This window comes from Opisthorchis viverrini (genome assembly GCF_000715545.1).
Source record: "Opisthorchis viverrini unplaced genomic scaffold opera_v5_2, whole genome shotgun sequence".
NCBI lineage: Eukaryota > Metazoa > Platyhelminthes > Trematoda > Opisthorchiida > Opisthorchiidae > Opisthorchis > Opisthorchis viverrini.
In genome coordinates, this window is record NW_008751658.1 from 765,098 (window position 1) to 780,048 (window position 14,951).

Here is a 14,951-nt window from a genome sequence, read left to right on the forward strand (position 1 = left end):
TGGGAAATCGTCCAAACAGGGTGTTTCCTCAGTCGCTTGACGAAGGCCGCCTTCCCTCTGCCCGGAAGGAGGTGATTGTCGCGCCACTCTACGAAACTGGTGGCCGATTATCGCCTGGCAGCTACAGGCCTATAAGCCTCACTAGCGCGCCGTGCAAGGTGATGGAACGCATTCTGAAGCGAGCTATCCTAGACCACCTTCTCCCAGCAACCTGATATCTCCAGCTCAACACGGATTTCTCCCAAACCGCTCTTGCGTGACAAACGTGCTCGTGTTTATGGACAGCTTAACCCAAGCCAAGGACGAAAGACTCATATCGGATGCCATATTTTTCGACTTCTCAAAAGCATTTGATAGGGTCCCACACGTTCCGCTGCTCCACAAACTCGAGTCTCACGGGATTCGAGGGAAAATCCTTCGCCGGATCAAGGCGCTCCTATCAGACAGATCATTCCGAGTGAGAATAGGCTCGACCTATACTTCTCAAGCGCCGGTCTCCATTGGAGTTCCTCAAGGCTCCGTCTTGGGACCACTCCTGTTTCTGATCTACGTCAACGACCTCCCAGACGCTCTTGCGAGTCCATGTTTACTTTTTGCGGACGACTTGAAATCCTGGAGTTCCAATGTCAGTGCCCTCCAAATGGATGTAGACGCTGCCAAGCAGTGGTCGTTGGACTGGCACCTTTCTCTGAGTGACGAAAAGTGCGTCCATATGTCGTTCTTAGGAGGCTCAGCGAATGTCTTTGTTATGCATGGTGCGGAAGGATAGATCCCAAAAAGGGTTTGGGCATCTGGGTCTCCTCAAACTTGTCCTTCTCACTACATCATGAGAAATCGGCCCGGATTGCATTCGCCATTTTACGGATGACCCCACACACCTACTCCCGTATTACTCGCATGGACTTCCAAATTCTCTTTGGGGCCTACGTCAGACCGCTCCTGGAATGCGCCAACCAAACTGTCTACTCAGGAACCACGAAAGACGTCACCCTCACTGAGCGTGTCCAGCGATCCGCCACGAGAATATTTGCCGGCTTCAAATCCGTGGACTACGAAACGCGTCTCGCGATGCTTGGTCTATTTCCCCTGGAGTATCGTCGCCTCCGAGTGACCCTAATTCTTACTTATGTCCTGTTTGAGCAAAGCTTGGCAAACTGGTCTTGTACCATTGAACCGACGTGGAATGACCTTCCTCCGACGGTTGTCCACGCTCCTTCTCGAACCCAGTTTAAATCACTGTCAGACACTTATTTATGCGAATCCTCGCTCTGGCAAGCATACTGCCCCGCGCTGAGAACATGAAGAGCAGTGCTACATCCTTTTTTCACTTGCCCCTTTCAGGTGGACGACAGCCACTGATCGACATGAACAAAAGCGACCCAGGAAACTTGGGCGCAAGCCTCGATCCTGTGTATCACTTCGTGAACCCGTGAACCAATCAGAGCATCGCGACCCACGTTGACCGTCGGTCCCAGTGTTCTAGACTGTTGCTGTCGCCCAGTCGAATGGCAAAAGACGACGGACTGGGCTCTCCCATCCTCGTTTGTCGCGTTTAGAGGCTTATTTCTCTTACTGTTGTTATCAGCCTTCGTCGGCAGCAATCACATGCCCACACCCAATCCATCCCTCAACAGCTTGGCCAACTTTCCCCTATCTTTCACAGTGTTCCGGTCGACAACAACCAACAGCTCTTATTCTCAGGCCTTTTGAATTACGGTGTACATTTGTATTTATGAATCTGCGTTTCGCTAACTTGACATGAACGAACTAAACTGCAACAGCATTTGTCATCTTTTGTGCTGTCCCCCAGTCCCTTCTAAAATTGCTGCAAAGTTGGCCTTCATGCCCCCTCCAGCAAGTTACGAACTGTCATTGGATGAGACTTCTGGGAAGTTGTCATTCGTGTACGCTCCATTTATGCGGGAAACCTTCATGGCATTCGTGCCGGATAACCTCGAAGTAACTACCGCAACCACTCGAAGAGGAAACAGAATTGCAATAGTATACATGCGGAATAACCCGTCTAGCAAGCTGACTTTTCTGTTGAGCCATGGAAACGCTGTAGACCTTGGGCTAATGGTTACTTTTATGCACGAGCTTGGAACAAAACTTAATGTCAATATGATGTGCTATGATTATTCCGGGTACGGAGCATCCACCGGTAAACCTCTCGAGAAAAACCTGTATGCCGATGCTGAATGTGCACTTGAAGTACTTCAAAAGGAGTTCGGTGTACCGTTGCGACAGGTAGTGTTGTACGGGCAGAGTATAGGCACAGTTCCCACCGTCCATTTGGCAACGTTGTACCGTGTCGCTGCTGTTGTCCTTCATTCGCCACTGATGTCGGGTCTGCGTGTAGCTTTTCCCCGCCTTCGAAGAAATTACTGTTGCGATGTCTTTTCGAAGTAAGTCCAGTACCTACAACTGCCGTTTCTAGAACGGCAGTCTTTTGATGTCGATTATTTTATTATTTCCCAGTGGGTAGCTCTTCTGTCTATCATTATTTTTATCTGCTTTTTATTGTACTGTGGACGCCTTGCATAGGAAAGATAGTCCCATGGTCAAGGATTTCGATAAAATGCTCAACAAAAAAGTGGATAAAATGATAGCAAGTGTAAATTCAATGGGAATGTGGGAGTATAAGTATGTGAAATTATGGTGCGCCCTCCTATACAACAGTCGAGTACCTATATGCAGTACGGGTGAACTGTTATCAATGGTGATGGTGATGTTGCGCCGTGAGCCGAACGGTCACTCATAAAACGGCCTGCCTGCCTATAAAAATGCGTGTGAATCATTGAGTTGAATATCTGACAACAATGCAAATTGTCACCTGCATTCATCGAGCCCGCTAGGCAATCCTGGACAGTGAACTTGGAACGTCGGAACAAGTAAGTAACTTGTTTCTCAAGCATCACCCAGCTACCCGTCCTCGAATATCCAACGCTGTTTAGAACTGAGATTCTCATTTCCCACTTGGCTAGCTTATTTGCTTCTATTTGGACGAAAAAGATGGTCTCAACTAACTGGAATTATTCGGTAGCTGTTGTTTCAGAAGGGCTGCTCGTAACAAGTGTAGCGATCACAGGGAACTCTCTTTGTAACCAGACTGTTGTATCGCTTCTTCTACGTCGTCTTACCAAGTTGCGTGCAGATAACAGCAACCAGCACCCCGGCCGGGAGGGTCCCTTTTAGCTACATCATTACACTGCGTCAAGCCTTAGAGCAATATCATTCATACAACCACTACCATCTTGGTGTTCCTTGATTTCAAGAGTGTTTGATACTTTGACCGGTTAGTTATGAAAACGCTTCCGCAAAATGGTATGCCCTAGAAGTCCTTGAACACTATGCGTCATTTGTACTCACACACTTGTGGGCTCATAGGAGTGTATTGGGAGCTATCTCAAGGCTTTACTACAATGAATGGTGTCCGAAAAGGGTTTCGGTTTCTGAGTATTTTTTCACTATTGAAGTAGTGTTCTGAACAATAGAGAGTCTGCAAATGTTCCAATGTTCCGATCTATCAGAATGGAAGCCTCATCATCGCCATCATCTCTAAAAACTTCGCACTCCTTGTACTGGGGTTCTAGCTGCCACAGTTTCATTCATCGATTTGTCGTCTGCATATTCCAGGTGGACGTGCGAGAACCTTGTCAATCTGGAATACGCGGACGACAACGTTACCATTTTTGCAGAAGTGCAGGGTGTGCAAGCAATACTAGAAAAACTGACAAGGTCATCCAGCCCTTCGTGATGTGCTTCAAGCCCACAGAGTGCAAGGTCATGCTACACTTGCAAATGAGTGTATTTCTCGAAAAGTTGGATCAGTTTGATGTTGAAGCATGACGTCTAGGTGAGGAAGGACCAGAAGAACGAAGGAGATTTAAAGAGACCACCGACGCCATCTCGGAAGAAAATACTCATGATAGGTACGATGAAGTAAGGACGGTAAAGTTACATCCAGCGGGTGTGAATGAGGTTGGACTTTGTGTACAAGTGACGTGATATCAAGGAATTGGATGAACTTTGGGTGCTGTCCCTTATCGCTGCGTCGGTAGATGTCGAGCGCGAGGAAGACTGGCGGATAAGATAAGATTTAGGTATCAGGTATTGGGATAGGTAGGATAGGTGAGTATTAGGATAAGATGTAGGTATCAGGCTCCGATGGCAAGACACCAGGACAAGACTTGACGCTTCCCGATTCATTGCGCACGCGTGTTCCAAGTATCTGTGTACTCTTCGACAGTAAAGTAGATCATATAAATTTTGAATGAAATATGCCTCGCTCTGTTTCACTGAATGTGACTGGTAAGGTACCACACAAGTGCGAGTTCGTAGCTAATCAGGACACTATCCGCTTCACTTTTGGGCAAAAAAAACGTTCAGCTGTAACACCTCTTCGGTGCTAAGCTGTCATGCCACCCGAAAGAAGCACGAGGGCTGCAATACTGCCAGGTTGCCCAATCATAGACAGGGGAAGTCGAGATGCAAAGACCGGGTTTGAGCCACGGACCTTCCGGTCAGTAAATTTGTGCTCCAACCACAGCCATCTCACGCACACCGTCTTGTCAATACGATATGCAAAGCTTGTAGCCGTCCCCCCCCCCCACGTTAACCTATGCATGAAAAGTGCGTAGTGGTATATGAAAAAGCAGGAAGGCCTAAAAGAAATAGGTTGATCTGGAATAGAGGTGTTACAAGAATATCACAGTAACAATTAATAGGAAAATGAGACTGCGGCGATAAGAAACTGTAATAACGATAAGTGAAGACAAGAAGAAGCTGGTTTTCTAGTGTAGGTCAAGGTCCAGATGCTTCCCCGTTGGGTTCAGAATATCATCACCCACCGTGCTTCTAGTTTGTATGTGAAAGTGGCAACATTACCGACCTCTATTACCTCTTCGGAAGGCTTGTTTCAGCGCTCACCTGCTGTTTTTGCAGGGCAATGTCCTCCATTTCAAACATGCTGTCTTTCTTAGTTCTCTCAATCAGTCCCTTATCTTCGTATCGAGATTTCTTCGGTAGAATACTGACGGTTGTATTAGGTCCTTTCGAACTACTGGAATAAGGCCCGCTGAATTGGTTCGCTGCTGTCTTTGTCGATAGCTACAATGGAGACCGTCTTCCAGTCTAGTAATAGTTTTGTTTGATTCGAGGACTGGTCAAGTAGCCTTGTAGGACAATCGACCAACGGTTTCAGCATTTCCTCTGGGATGCCATCTGAACTCGCGCCTCATTCAGCGAAGAATAAGGCGTGTACCACAACGGTGGTACCCGTAGGTGATGCTAAGATAATTCGTTAGTTGTCCCTGTTTTCAACCATAGGGGTACAATTCTCACGCGTGTCTTAGCACAGTTATTGATTATTGACAGCATAACATCAGTATTCAACACCGACGTATCGTTGCTAAACAACCATAATTAATTTGTAAGCCCTATTGTAAGGAAAACATTATGTGGGAGGGACTTAGTGCCAGCCTAGCACACTCAATCTGAGGTGGCTACCCCTCTAGACACTGATTCAGGCAATCTGGATAGAAACTGATAACAAGAACGCTATTGACGTGAGCAGACTTGGTCTTAGCACAGTTATTGATTATTGACAGCATAACATCAGTATTCAACACCGACGTATCGTTGCTAAACAACCATAATTAATTTGTAAGCCCTATTGTAAGGAAAACATTATGTGGGAGGGACTTAGTGCCAGCCTAGCACACTCAATCTGAGGTGGCTACCCCTCTAGACACTGATTCAGGCAATCTGGATAGAAACTGATAACAAGAACGCTATTGACGTCGACGAGCAGACTTGTCTTGTGGCGTCTCCAACCATGTACAGTGGGGACCGCAGGGACGTCATCCTGGAAGGTATGTCGCACCGACAGCACCCATCACTTCCGTGCTCCCTTTTATACCCTCTTAATTGGTCAGTGGTTGATATCTCTCTGCTTCTGCCACTTTAATTGTTCGCGGAAAACAGCACTCTCTCGGTAAACGATTTCAGCATTTCCTCTGGGATGCCATCTGAACTCGCGCCTCATTCAGCGAAGAATAAGGCGTGTACCACAACGGTGGTACCCGTAGGTGATGCTAAGATAATTCGTTAGTTGTCCCTGTTTTCAACCATAGGGGTACAATTCTCACGCGTGTCTTAGCACAGTTATTGATTATTGACAGCATAACATCAGTATTCAACACCGACGTATCGTTGCTAAACAACCATAATTAATTTGTAAGCCCTATTGTAAGGAAAACATTATGTGGGAGGGACTTAGTGCCAGCCTAGCACACTCAATCTGAGGTGGCTACCCCTCTAGACACTGATTCAGGCAATCTGGATAGAAACTGATAACAAGAACGCTATTGACGTCGACGAGCAGACTTGTCTTGTGGCGTCTCCAACCATGTACAGTGGGGACCGCAGGGACGTCATCCTGGAAGGTATGTCGCACCGACAGCACCCATCACTTCCGTGCTCCCTTTTATACCCTCTTAATTGGTCAGTGGTTGATATCTCTCTGCTTCTGCCACTTTAATTGTTCGCGGAAAACAGCACTCTCTTCGGTAAACGATATCTAGCTTTTTGTGCTGGAAACATTCTTCAGTTGAAGTCTCTAGCACAAACGAACACTCATTTTTACTTATCTCGTTGCGGATTCGCCAACACCAGCCTACACGAGCCATAGTTTTGAGACAACGGTGGTCAAAAACCTGAAGACACCTCTGTTTCGCTACTCACAGAAACCATGTTTCCCATTTCTTTAACACGACAGTCTGAACTGTAGCTTGGTACACGTTTCTCTTAAGGTTTAGGTGGGGGCGAGATGGCCCAAGTGGTTAGAGCGCGAATTTACTAACCGGTGAGTCCGTGGTTCGAACCCCACCTCTGTCTCTCGACTCCCCCAGTATAGGCTTGGGCAACCTAGCCTTACCTCAGCCCTCGTGTTTCTTTCGGGTGGCATGGCAGCTAGGTACCGGAAGGGTGATGTATCTGAACAATTTTATTTTTTTGAGATCCAGGTAGACCGCGATGGGACTTGGGAGATGTGATAGGGTTGAGGGCGAAAAGTTATGAAACATCTCGGTCTGCTCTTGATGGAAAGAGTTCAAGACACCATTAGAATCGGAATATGAAGAACAGAACGAGAGATGGATTTCAACCGGACTGTCTTTGAAGCATTCCGTAACTATCGACTTTTATGGTTGTGTTGGACGGTTGGACAGTTTCACCTCTGGCGAAGGCATCCATGTGCTTGTCGATGGATGCACTATAAAGATTACGAGTAACAAAATAGTCCGAACAAAATCAAAGGAATGGTTTGGGAGCACCAGTTTGTGTATTAGGTCCTATGTTCCATCAGCACAAAAACAAGGGTTCTGTGGGTTTAGAACAAATATGATGCAAATCGAAGCATTCCGGCATTAACGAGATTCTCAATAGAAACTGTAGTATCTTTGGAGGAGAATATGCTCCGGACAAATGCCATATGCGATTCCAGTCAGTAGTAGCTCTAAGGCACACTAAGACAGAATTTCCGAGAGACAATGGAAGTTATTGGGTTCATAATGATCGGAACAGCGTACGGAGGTGTAGTGGGAGGGCAGAACCTACTTGGTAATCGATCTGAAGGCCGGAGCTTGACCGAACATGCTATGCATGTACTAGACTTGGGTGGAACGTACGCATATCCTGGACTGTGGCGTTGGGTATCGGGGCTTGTTGTGAATATCACTCTGTTGTTGAAATCACGTGTTGCGATTATTCCTCCTAGTATGGCCTTCGAGTTTTGCAGCAGCCGTGTACCGAAAGGGTGCTGAACGATTAGTTATTTTGTTGTAGTTCGTCTAGCTTTTGTAATGGTAGTTGGGGGGAATCACGTCACTATTCTTCACTGATGGATATATGTATGATGAGACGGTCGCGAGAGGACAGACAGCTGCGATGACTTTTGCTTGGAAGAACTGCTGGTGAACTGGAACCTGTTTTGTGACAAGTGGCCTTAGGTTCTTTGTGTATCGCCATTTTACAGCTATCGTTTTCTGTGAGGTCTCCACCTACGTTGTAATGATAAATTGTGCTAATGAAAGCTCATATTCATGCACACTGGACAGTTTCTCAAACGAATGTCTCTCAGTATTTTCTTTCGGTCTATGCAGTAGGTCCTTAATTTAACTGTAGATGAGGACCTTCTACACCAGTGCTATACGTGTTTTTCTCTGTAAATCGGTATTGTCCGTGTTGTAGAAATCAAAAGCCGAAATGAGATTACGGTAGGAAAATGTATATATAGCAGGAATATGAGTTGGACGCACACGCTGTTGAGATACCGCAAGGTTTTATTTGTGTGGAATGGATGAGATATTCGCTCCGTTAAAACGAGCCATCTGGACATTCATAGGGAAAAATAAATACATGCATGAGACAATCATAGATGGGACAACCATACATAGATATATAGATCTGTCGTCGAGGAACAAAATCCGTTGCCCGAAAGGAAAGCGTGTGAATCAAGTCTGCTGCCACATGACTTGGTCTGTTTCCGATTGGCATTTTACGTTGACGCCTATCGACAGTATCGTGGATACTTTAAATATTAGCTACTAAACACTGTCTTATTCAACACATCAGTACTGGAGTGGAACCCGTGTGAATTAGAGTGGTCTTTGTATAGAACTTAATTGTTCTTTGCTTGCGGTGGTAATCACAGACAAACATAGACAACATAAGGGTGAGTGAATGTTTAGTTCTCAAGGAATTTCGTGCTTCTTTTGAGATCAGCGTCCCTAGGGTCATGCTTTTATGCATTCTTCAGGAGCGTCCCTCATACGGAAGGGGACTTTTGTTCAAAGAAAAGTCTTTACGTGAAATTTCATGGTCTTCTGCAATAAGATATCCGTATGTGACAGGTGGAAAATACGCTGATATGGTAAGTCGTAGGGACTAAAACGAAGAAGAAAGTCACATTGAAGGAGTGACTGTTGAATCATTATGCATCTGAGACCTCTCGGCCGATATTCCACCATTTGCCTGTGGTATGTTATTGACAACGTAATTTGTGCATCCGTACACAACCGTTTCTGCTATGGTCTGACTGGGAAAAGAAGTGAATCACAGCTTGGCGGGGGAGGGCAAGGTTTTGTACTGTTGTGCGCATTTTCTTTTCTTCCTCGCTGTGAATACATTTTGGGACTACCCCTCCCCTCTATTTAACTGACGCTTTTCTAACCATCGCAAGCGACTCATCATTCCTGTTCAAGCTGCACCTTTTCATTCTAATGTGATAAAGCGTAGAATGTTTCATGTTCTGTGACTTTCCCCCTTCGCTGATGCCCCATAGTGAATTCGTCAAGCTGTCCAACCTTACTTGAGTCTCGGCTCTGTTTTCAAGTGCTCTGGATCGAACGTTGCGTACACTGTAGTCTGTATTTTCTGACGTCCATGTGCTTGATTGATTTGAGTCCTATATGGAAGTAGTCTGTCGAGCTTTTGTTAAGGTTCTCTGACATTCGCATCTTGCAGGCACTCAACACAGTCCATATGTCGTTTTATTAACAGATATGGGCACGGACCAGGGCGTGGTTTTGAATTCACCCGGATGTTACAAGTCATACGCATGGCAAACTATGATGAAATATGTTTGTGTGTATCTCAGCTGTAACACCTTCCGGTGCATAGCTGCCATGCTACCCAAAGGAAGCACGAGGGCTGGATTACTGCCCGGTTGCCCAAGCCTAGACAGGGGAAGTCGAGAGGCAGAGGTCGGGTTCGAACCACGGACCTTGTGGTCAGTAAATTCGCGATCTAAACACTTCAGCCATCTCGCAAACTATGATGAGTGATCCCTGTGTGACTGGTTTGAGTGTACAGGCGACAGATGTCTGTTGATCTTTTCAACGTGGAGTGGTGATATTCTTTAAAGCTGAAACGAATGTTTAGATTTCATTTTTTGGGCAGAGAACTAACAAGTTGTACTGAGTTCACATAACTAGAAATAGGGGGCACATCTGTAACGGAGGAAGAATCGGAACTGATGCACGATAACTGTCGGCTGGTGGATTCGACCTGACTTTTTGCCTCTTAGGCGGAAGCGGTGGGTTTCCTTCAGACCCCCCTTCTGTCATTCACACTCACAGGTCTCGCTTGCAAGGCAGTGACAAATTTCTGGGTTTTCTTCCTGGATCCTGTCCGTAGCCTTTGACTCGTAGTTTGACCCGCAACGCAATGTGTTAGGATTTCCTCAAAGAATCCTCGAACTTTATAACCTGAAAATTCGATCCATTTGAAAATATTCGCAAGTTTAACCCGAGAGTTGGTGAAGAAGGACACACGTCTGACCCCTTATACTTAACATAATCATTGGCAGCAACACCAGGGAACAGTAGTGCTCTCCTACGGCCGCTCTACACATCAGACACGTTTTGAGTCCCATCATGCCTGTTTCACATTGTCCGGGCTCCGATTCTCATATTTGGTTTCCCTCTTTTTCTGGCACTTGATGCGATGATTGGTAGAGTGAGTTTTATAGTCGGAACTGCAAGCAGGAGTTTGTTGTCCGCATTCGCTCGCGTAACTTCGACTTCAAGATCTGACCCATGATTGACTCACGATTGACTGCTTGGTGATTTTGATGATAGTTCCACGCATTGTGTATCGCCCTCTGGGTGGCCGAGAATACGTGCATCTTAACACAACAAAAGTTAGTTGAATGCTATTAATGCACTGTCTGAAACACAGACATCAAGCAGCCTCATGTTTCTGTCGTTCGTTCCGCTGTGGCACCCTTTTGGTGCCTAACAGCCATGCCACCCGAAGGAAGCACGAGGGCTGGGATACTGTCAGGTTGCCCAAGCCTAGACTGGGGAAGTCGAGAGATAGAGGTCGGGTTCGAACCATGGACCTTCCGGTCAGTTAATTCGCGCTGTAACCACTGAGCCATCTCGCCCCTGACCTCAGTGAGTATTAGGCGCTGTAACCACTGAGCCATCTCGCCCCTGACCTGGCTGAGTTTGGACGAGAATCAGCGGACGGACGAAGGTCCATAAAACTCTGTGGAACCTATGGAAAGTAAAAAATGGAGTGGTCAAGTTATATCAGCCATATAACACTAGGTGAAACGTGCCCGAAAGTTTGCATTACTTGACGTGTACCCGACTTTGGTCTGATTAAAACTTCAAAATCCTTTGAAGTGTCCTTGATCAACAACTTAGGATATTGTGCTCATATATATATATATTTGATGGGATAGTATCGTTGTCAGAATTAGTTTATCGTCCAGTGATGCTCAGAATTCTGAGTTTCAACTTTCTTTAATTGAAATTTCTTCCTGGCGGTCAGGTCACTCCATGCTGAAACGCCAAAGAGCACTGTACAGTTGTTTTATCCTTGTTGAGAATCATCGACAGTGCGCATCTTACGAAACGCAGTGAGTTTCAAACCCGCTGCTTTCCGGCTATTGATGGAACACCTGGGCGTTTGGCCTCGAGCAGCTGAACAGTAGTATCCTTGTTTCATTTTTGTACGGTTCAGCCCAAAAACCCAACTGGGAAATAGTTCAAGTTGTAAAGAGAGAGTACTGTATTAAAAAACTGCGTTCAGTAGCGCCCCTAACGTAATTCTGTTTTTTATCCTCAGTTCAAATCAATTTGCTTGTGTCATAACAGTGCCGTATTTGTCTGCTATGGCTTTCGTGAACAGAACATTACCTACTAAACGATACAGCCCACATATTTCATAATCAGCACCAAACAAACGGATGTTAGCAAAACGGTACTTGTCTTAGGAGTAGTAACACTGTTTCTAAGTGTCAGCAGCTAATGGTGTGACTGGAACGGATAAGGACGCATAAGAGTGGAGTTATGATGCATGGGAAGAACGAAGGGCTCTGTCCCTGTTTCAGTGTAGTTTGCCCTTATGAGGTTAATCGTTTGTAGTGATGCTCGTACATGATGGTGGCCTTCAGAAGTTACCCCTTATGAAGCTTATTTTTTATACCTGTCACTGGTGGCGAGTAGTTACCCAAGGCAAGCGTGGATGACAATTTGCCGGTCGCTGACTCTTCTACAGTAACTTGCGCAGTTATTCGCGTTTGTCCCACAGAATGCGTGGATCAGACGAATCAGCAGATCATCTGCCGCCTTACAGTAGATACGGATACACCAAACGCGCGATGAGTGTAGCAGTGGTACTCATCAAATTAGTCGTTCTCAATTAACTTCAACAGGATTTCGCAAGGATGTTCGTCAGCTGTGTGGCCCAAACCTGACTGCCAAGATACCATAAAGTCTGTCGCCTTATGAGTGTTGATTCTGATGTAATCATTTAGTGGCAAGCCAATCACATCACTACATCGTCCACCTACTGGGATTGACGGATCGAAAGAATCTACTTCTTGATATTTCTCAAGGGTAGTCAGTAAGGCGCGGTTCACCCTATGGCATAGTCGTTCAACACAATGGTGGAACCGTCAGTTGAACCTGGTTGTCGTTTCGCATGTTCTTTTCGGGATATTCGACTTGGTTGGGTAGGCTGGCAGCATTAAAGCGCTCGTACATTCTTTTTCGTTACTTTCTCTTGTCTTTCAAAACTTTGCTTTTTTGTCTACCTGGAAACTGAGGCCTGAAGTACCCCAAGACACTTCGATAATACATTACGTCGCTTACGTACGCTGACACTTCTCTGTGTACCGAACTTTGTTTGAAAACTAAAACGTTTTATCTTCTCTTTCCTTCTTTATCTCCCTGGGCTTTCACCACAGTCTAACCCGCGCTTCTCGAATTATCTCCCCGACGCTCATCATCCATGGGACACGTGATGATGTGGTCCACGTGAACCACGGTCAGCGAATATGTTCAGCTCTAGCGGACCATCTTGTACTAGATCCCCTGTTTATCGAAGGTGCCGGTCATAATGATTGTGAAATGTTCCCTCAGTATCTTATGAGGTTAGCCAAATTGACCAATGTTGAGATCCCTCAGATGGACGAAAAAACAAGTTCTCTGGAGGCTTTGGTACATTCGCTTGAAAAGGACGAGAATCTCCCGGAGGACGACCAGGATGACCTCTCCGCTTGCAGTGGTAGTACTAGCAGTAGCAGTACTGATAACGAAACAGAATTGTCTCCATCGAGTTCCACTCGTCTTTCACCAGACTTGTTGAACACATCATCCGGTGATGGATTCAAGCACAAAACTCGTCCAAATTTCAAAAAGATTTCACCCATATTGGCCGATCAACTTCGTATGCTTCTATCCAAACGCACAAATAATCTATTCCGCAAATTGTCAACACGGTCGGCAAGGTCTGTTCCGTCGGAGGAACAACATGCTTCCACAACATATGGCCCGAAACGTTCTTGTGTTGCAGCCTGTTCGGCTCCGCAGCAAATCATCCGTACGCCGTTCGCGCCGTGCAACACTGGAACGAAACCGGACGCGTCGGTCGAAGATGTGAATGATGTTGTGATCAGCCAAAGGATATCATCACATTCAAGTGCGGTTTGCGAATCAGGAAGCAAATCTTCCGAAGAGTTGGAAGACCTACTTCCTCCTCCACCGCCGCCTCCTCCTGATACCCAAGGACTCTTGATATCCAATGAACTTCTCTGGCACATTCACCAATCAAAATACAGGAAAACTTTTACGCTTCCACGTGATTTCCCCCCTCCAGGAAGTAACAAATATCAAGCGCCTGATAACCTTACTCAGAAAGACAAGACTTGTACTCTACCTAGAATGTTTTCTCCTACTGCTCCGTTTCACTCGAATGGTTTCACCGAAGGCCCGCCTACGTCGTTCAAGAATCTACCCGACTCAGCTCTAATCAAATCTTCCGGTCCTCCATCAAGGGAGTCACTCCCTAACACAGACAACCCGCTTCACGCCGCTAGTCCTCCACAAGCAATTAGCACGTGATATCTTAAGTTTCTTTCACAATCCTTTTCAAACTTTATTTTTGGCTTGGCTGGTGCGGAGGGTGCTATAACATATATCGACTCATCATATCCCGCTTTCGTCATACGTTTCACTCCACCCTGTTTTCTGTCCGGGTGTATGCGTTTCCAACTCAGCCTGCACGATCCAGGTCTGCCAAGTGGCATTTGAACAATTTATTACCTGTATGTGATTGCTTTTTTTTACGTTGAAATGTGTGCATGGCTCAGTACGAGAGTGACAGACTGCTTCCCCCTTAATTCATCTACTTACTGAAGGTTTATTCCTTGATTACGATCTCGATCCTCTTACCGGTGCTCATGTTATTGCTTAGTACTCATCATCCCAAGTAGGATTCATGCATTTTCGGTTTCTCTCTACCATATGCATCTTTGCTGGTAAAGACGTCTTTTCCAGCTCAACTGTTAGTGTTTTTGTTGTTGTTACTGTTGTACTTGATCGTCTCTTTATTTGCCCAGAATTTGGCTGCTTGTCCTCAAGCTATCCACCTGCACTGTCACTATGAGGTTGGAGAGAAAGAAGAATGCTTGGGTTGCAACCACAGCGGATCTAGTTGTGATCGGTAGCTCATTATAAGTCAGCGACTAACAGTAACCATCAGTGCCTATGAAGTCACTCAAGTGAAGCCTGTTCAACAATAATGTGCTCCCGAGCAAATCTCTCCCTTGTGGTCCGCTAAGTGCTCCGTTTGCCGATTGTGATCGCTGGGGCGGATTACTGTATTCTACCTACGGTAAAAAAACAGTGATTCCTGTTTTTATCCAACAGGGATGTCACACGGCTCTTCTCTGTAATTGTCTTCATTGACAGCCATACACTACTGATAAATACCGCCTCACAACTTGGTTAAAAGAACGACGAAGGTTGGAGATTGTGTCCTTAGGAGATACTATCAGGAATCTTTGGAGCTGCAATGCCTATAAACACCCTACCGGAAGCCATCAGCGAAAATCTCCTAATACTAGTTACTAATCTTATTCGACACACATTCAGCAC

At 45.8% G+C, this 14,951-nt stretch overlaps 1 protein-coding gene across 1 annotated transcript; it reads left to right on the top strand.

Moving 5' to 3' along the window:
* Nucleotides 1-1,454: 1,454 nt before the first annotated feature.
* T265_00188 (hypothetical protein) lies at nucleotides 1,455-14,412 on the top strand (the record flags this gene model as incomplete). Its single annotated transcript, XM_009163896.1, has 2 exons — nucleotides 1,455-2,405; nucleotides 12,761-14,412. 2 exons carry the CDS (start codon nucleotides 1,759-1,761, stop codon nucleotides 13,914-13,916), a joined length of 1,803 nt encoding a protein of 600 aa, XP_009162160.1.
* Nucleotides 14,413-14,951: the final 539 nt, after the last annotated feature.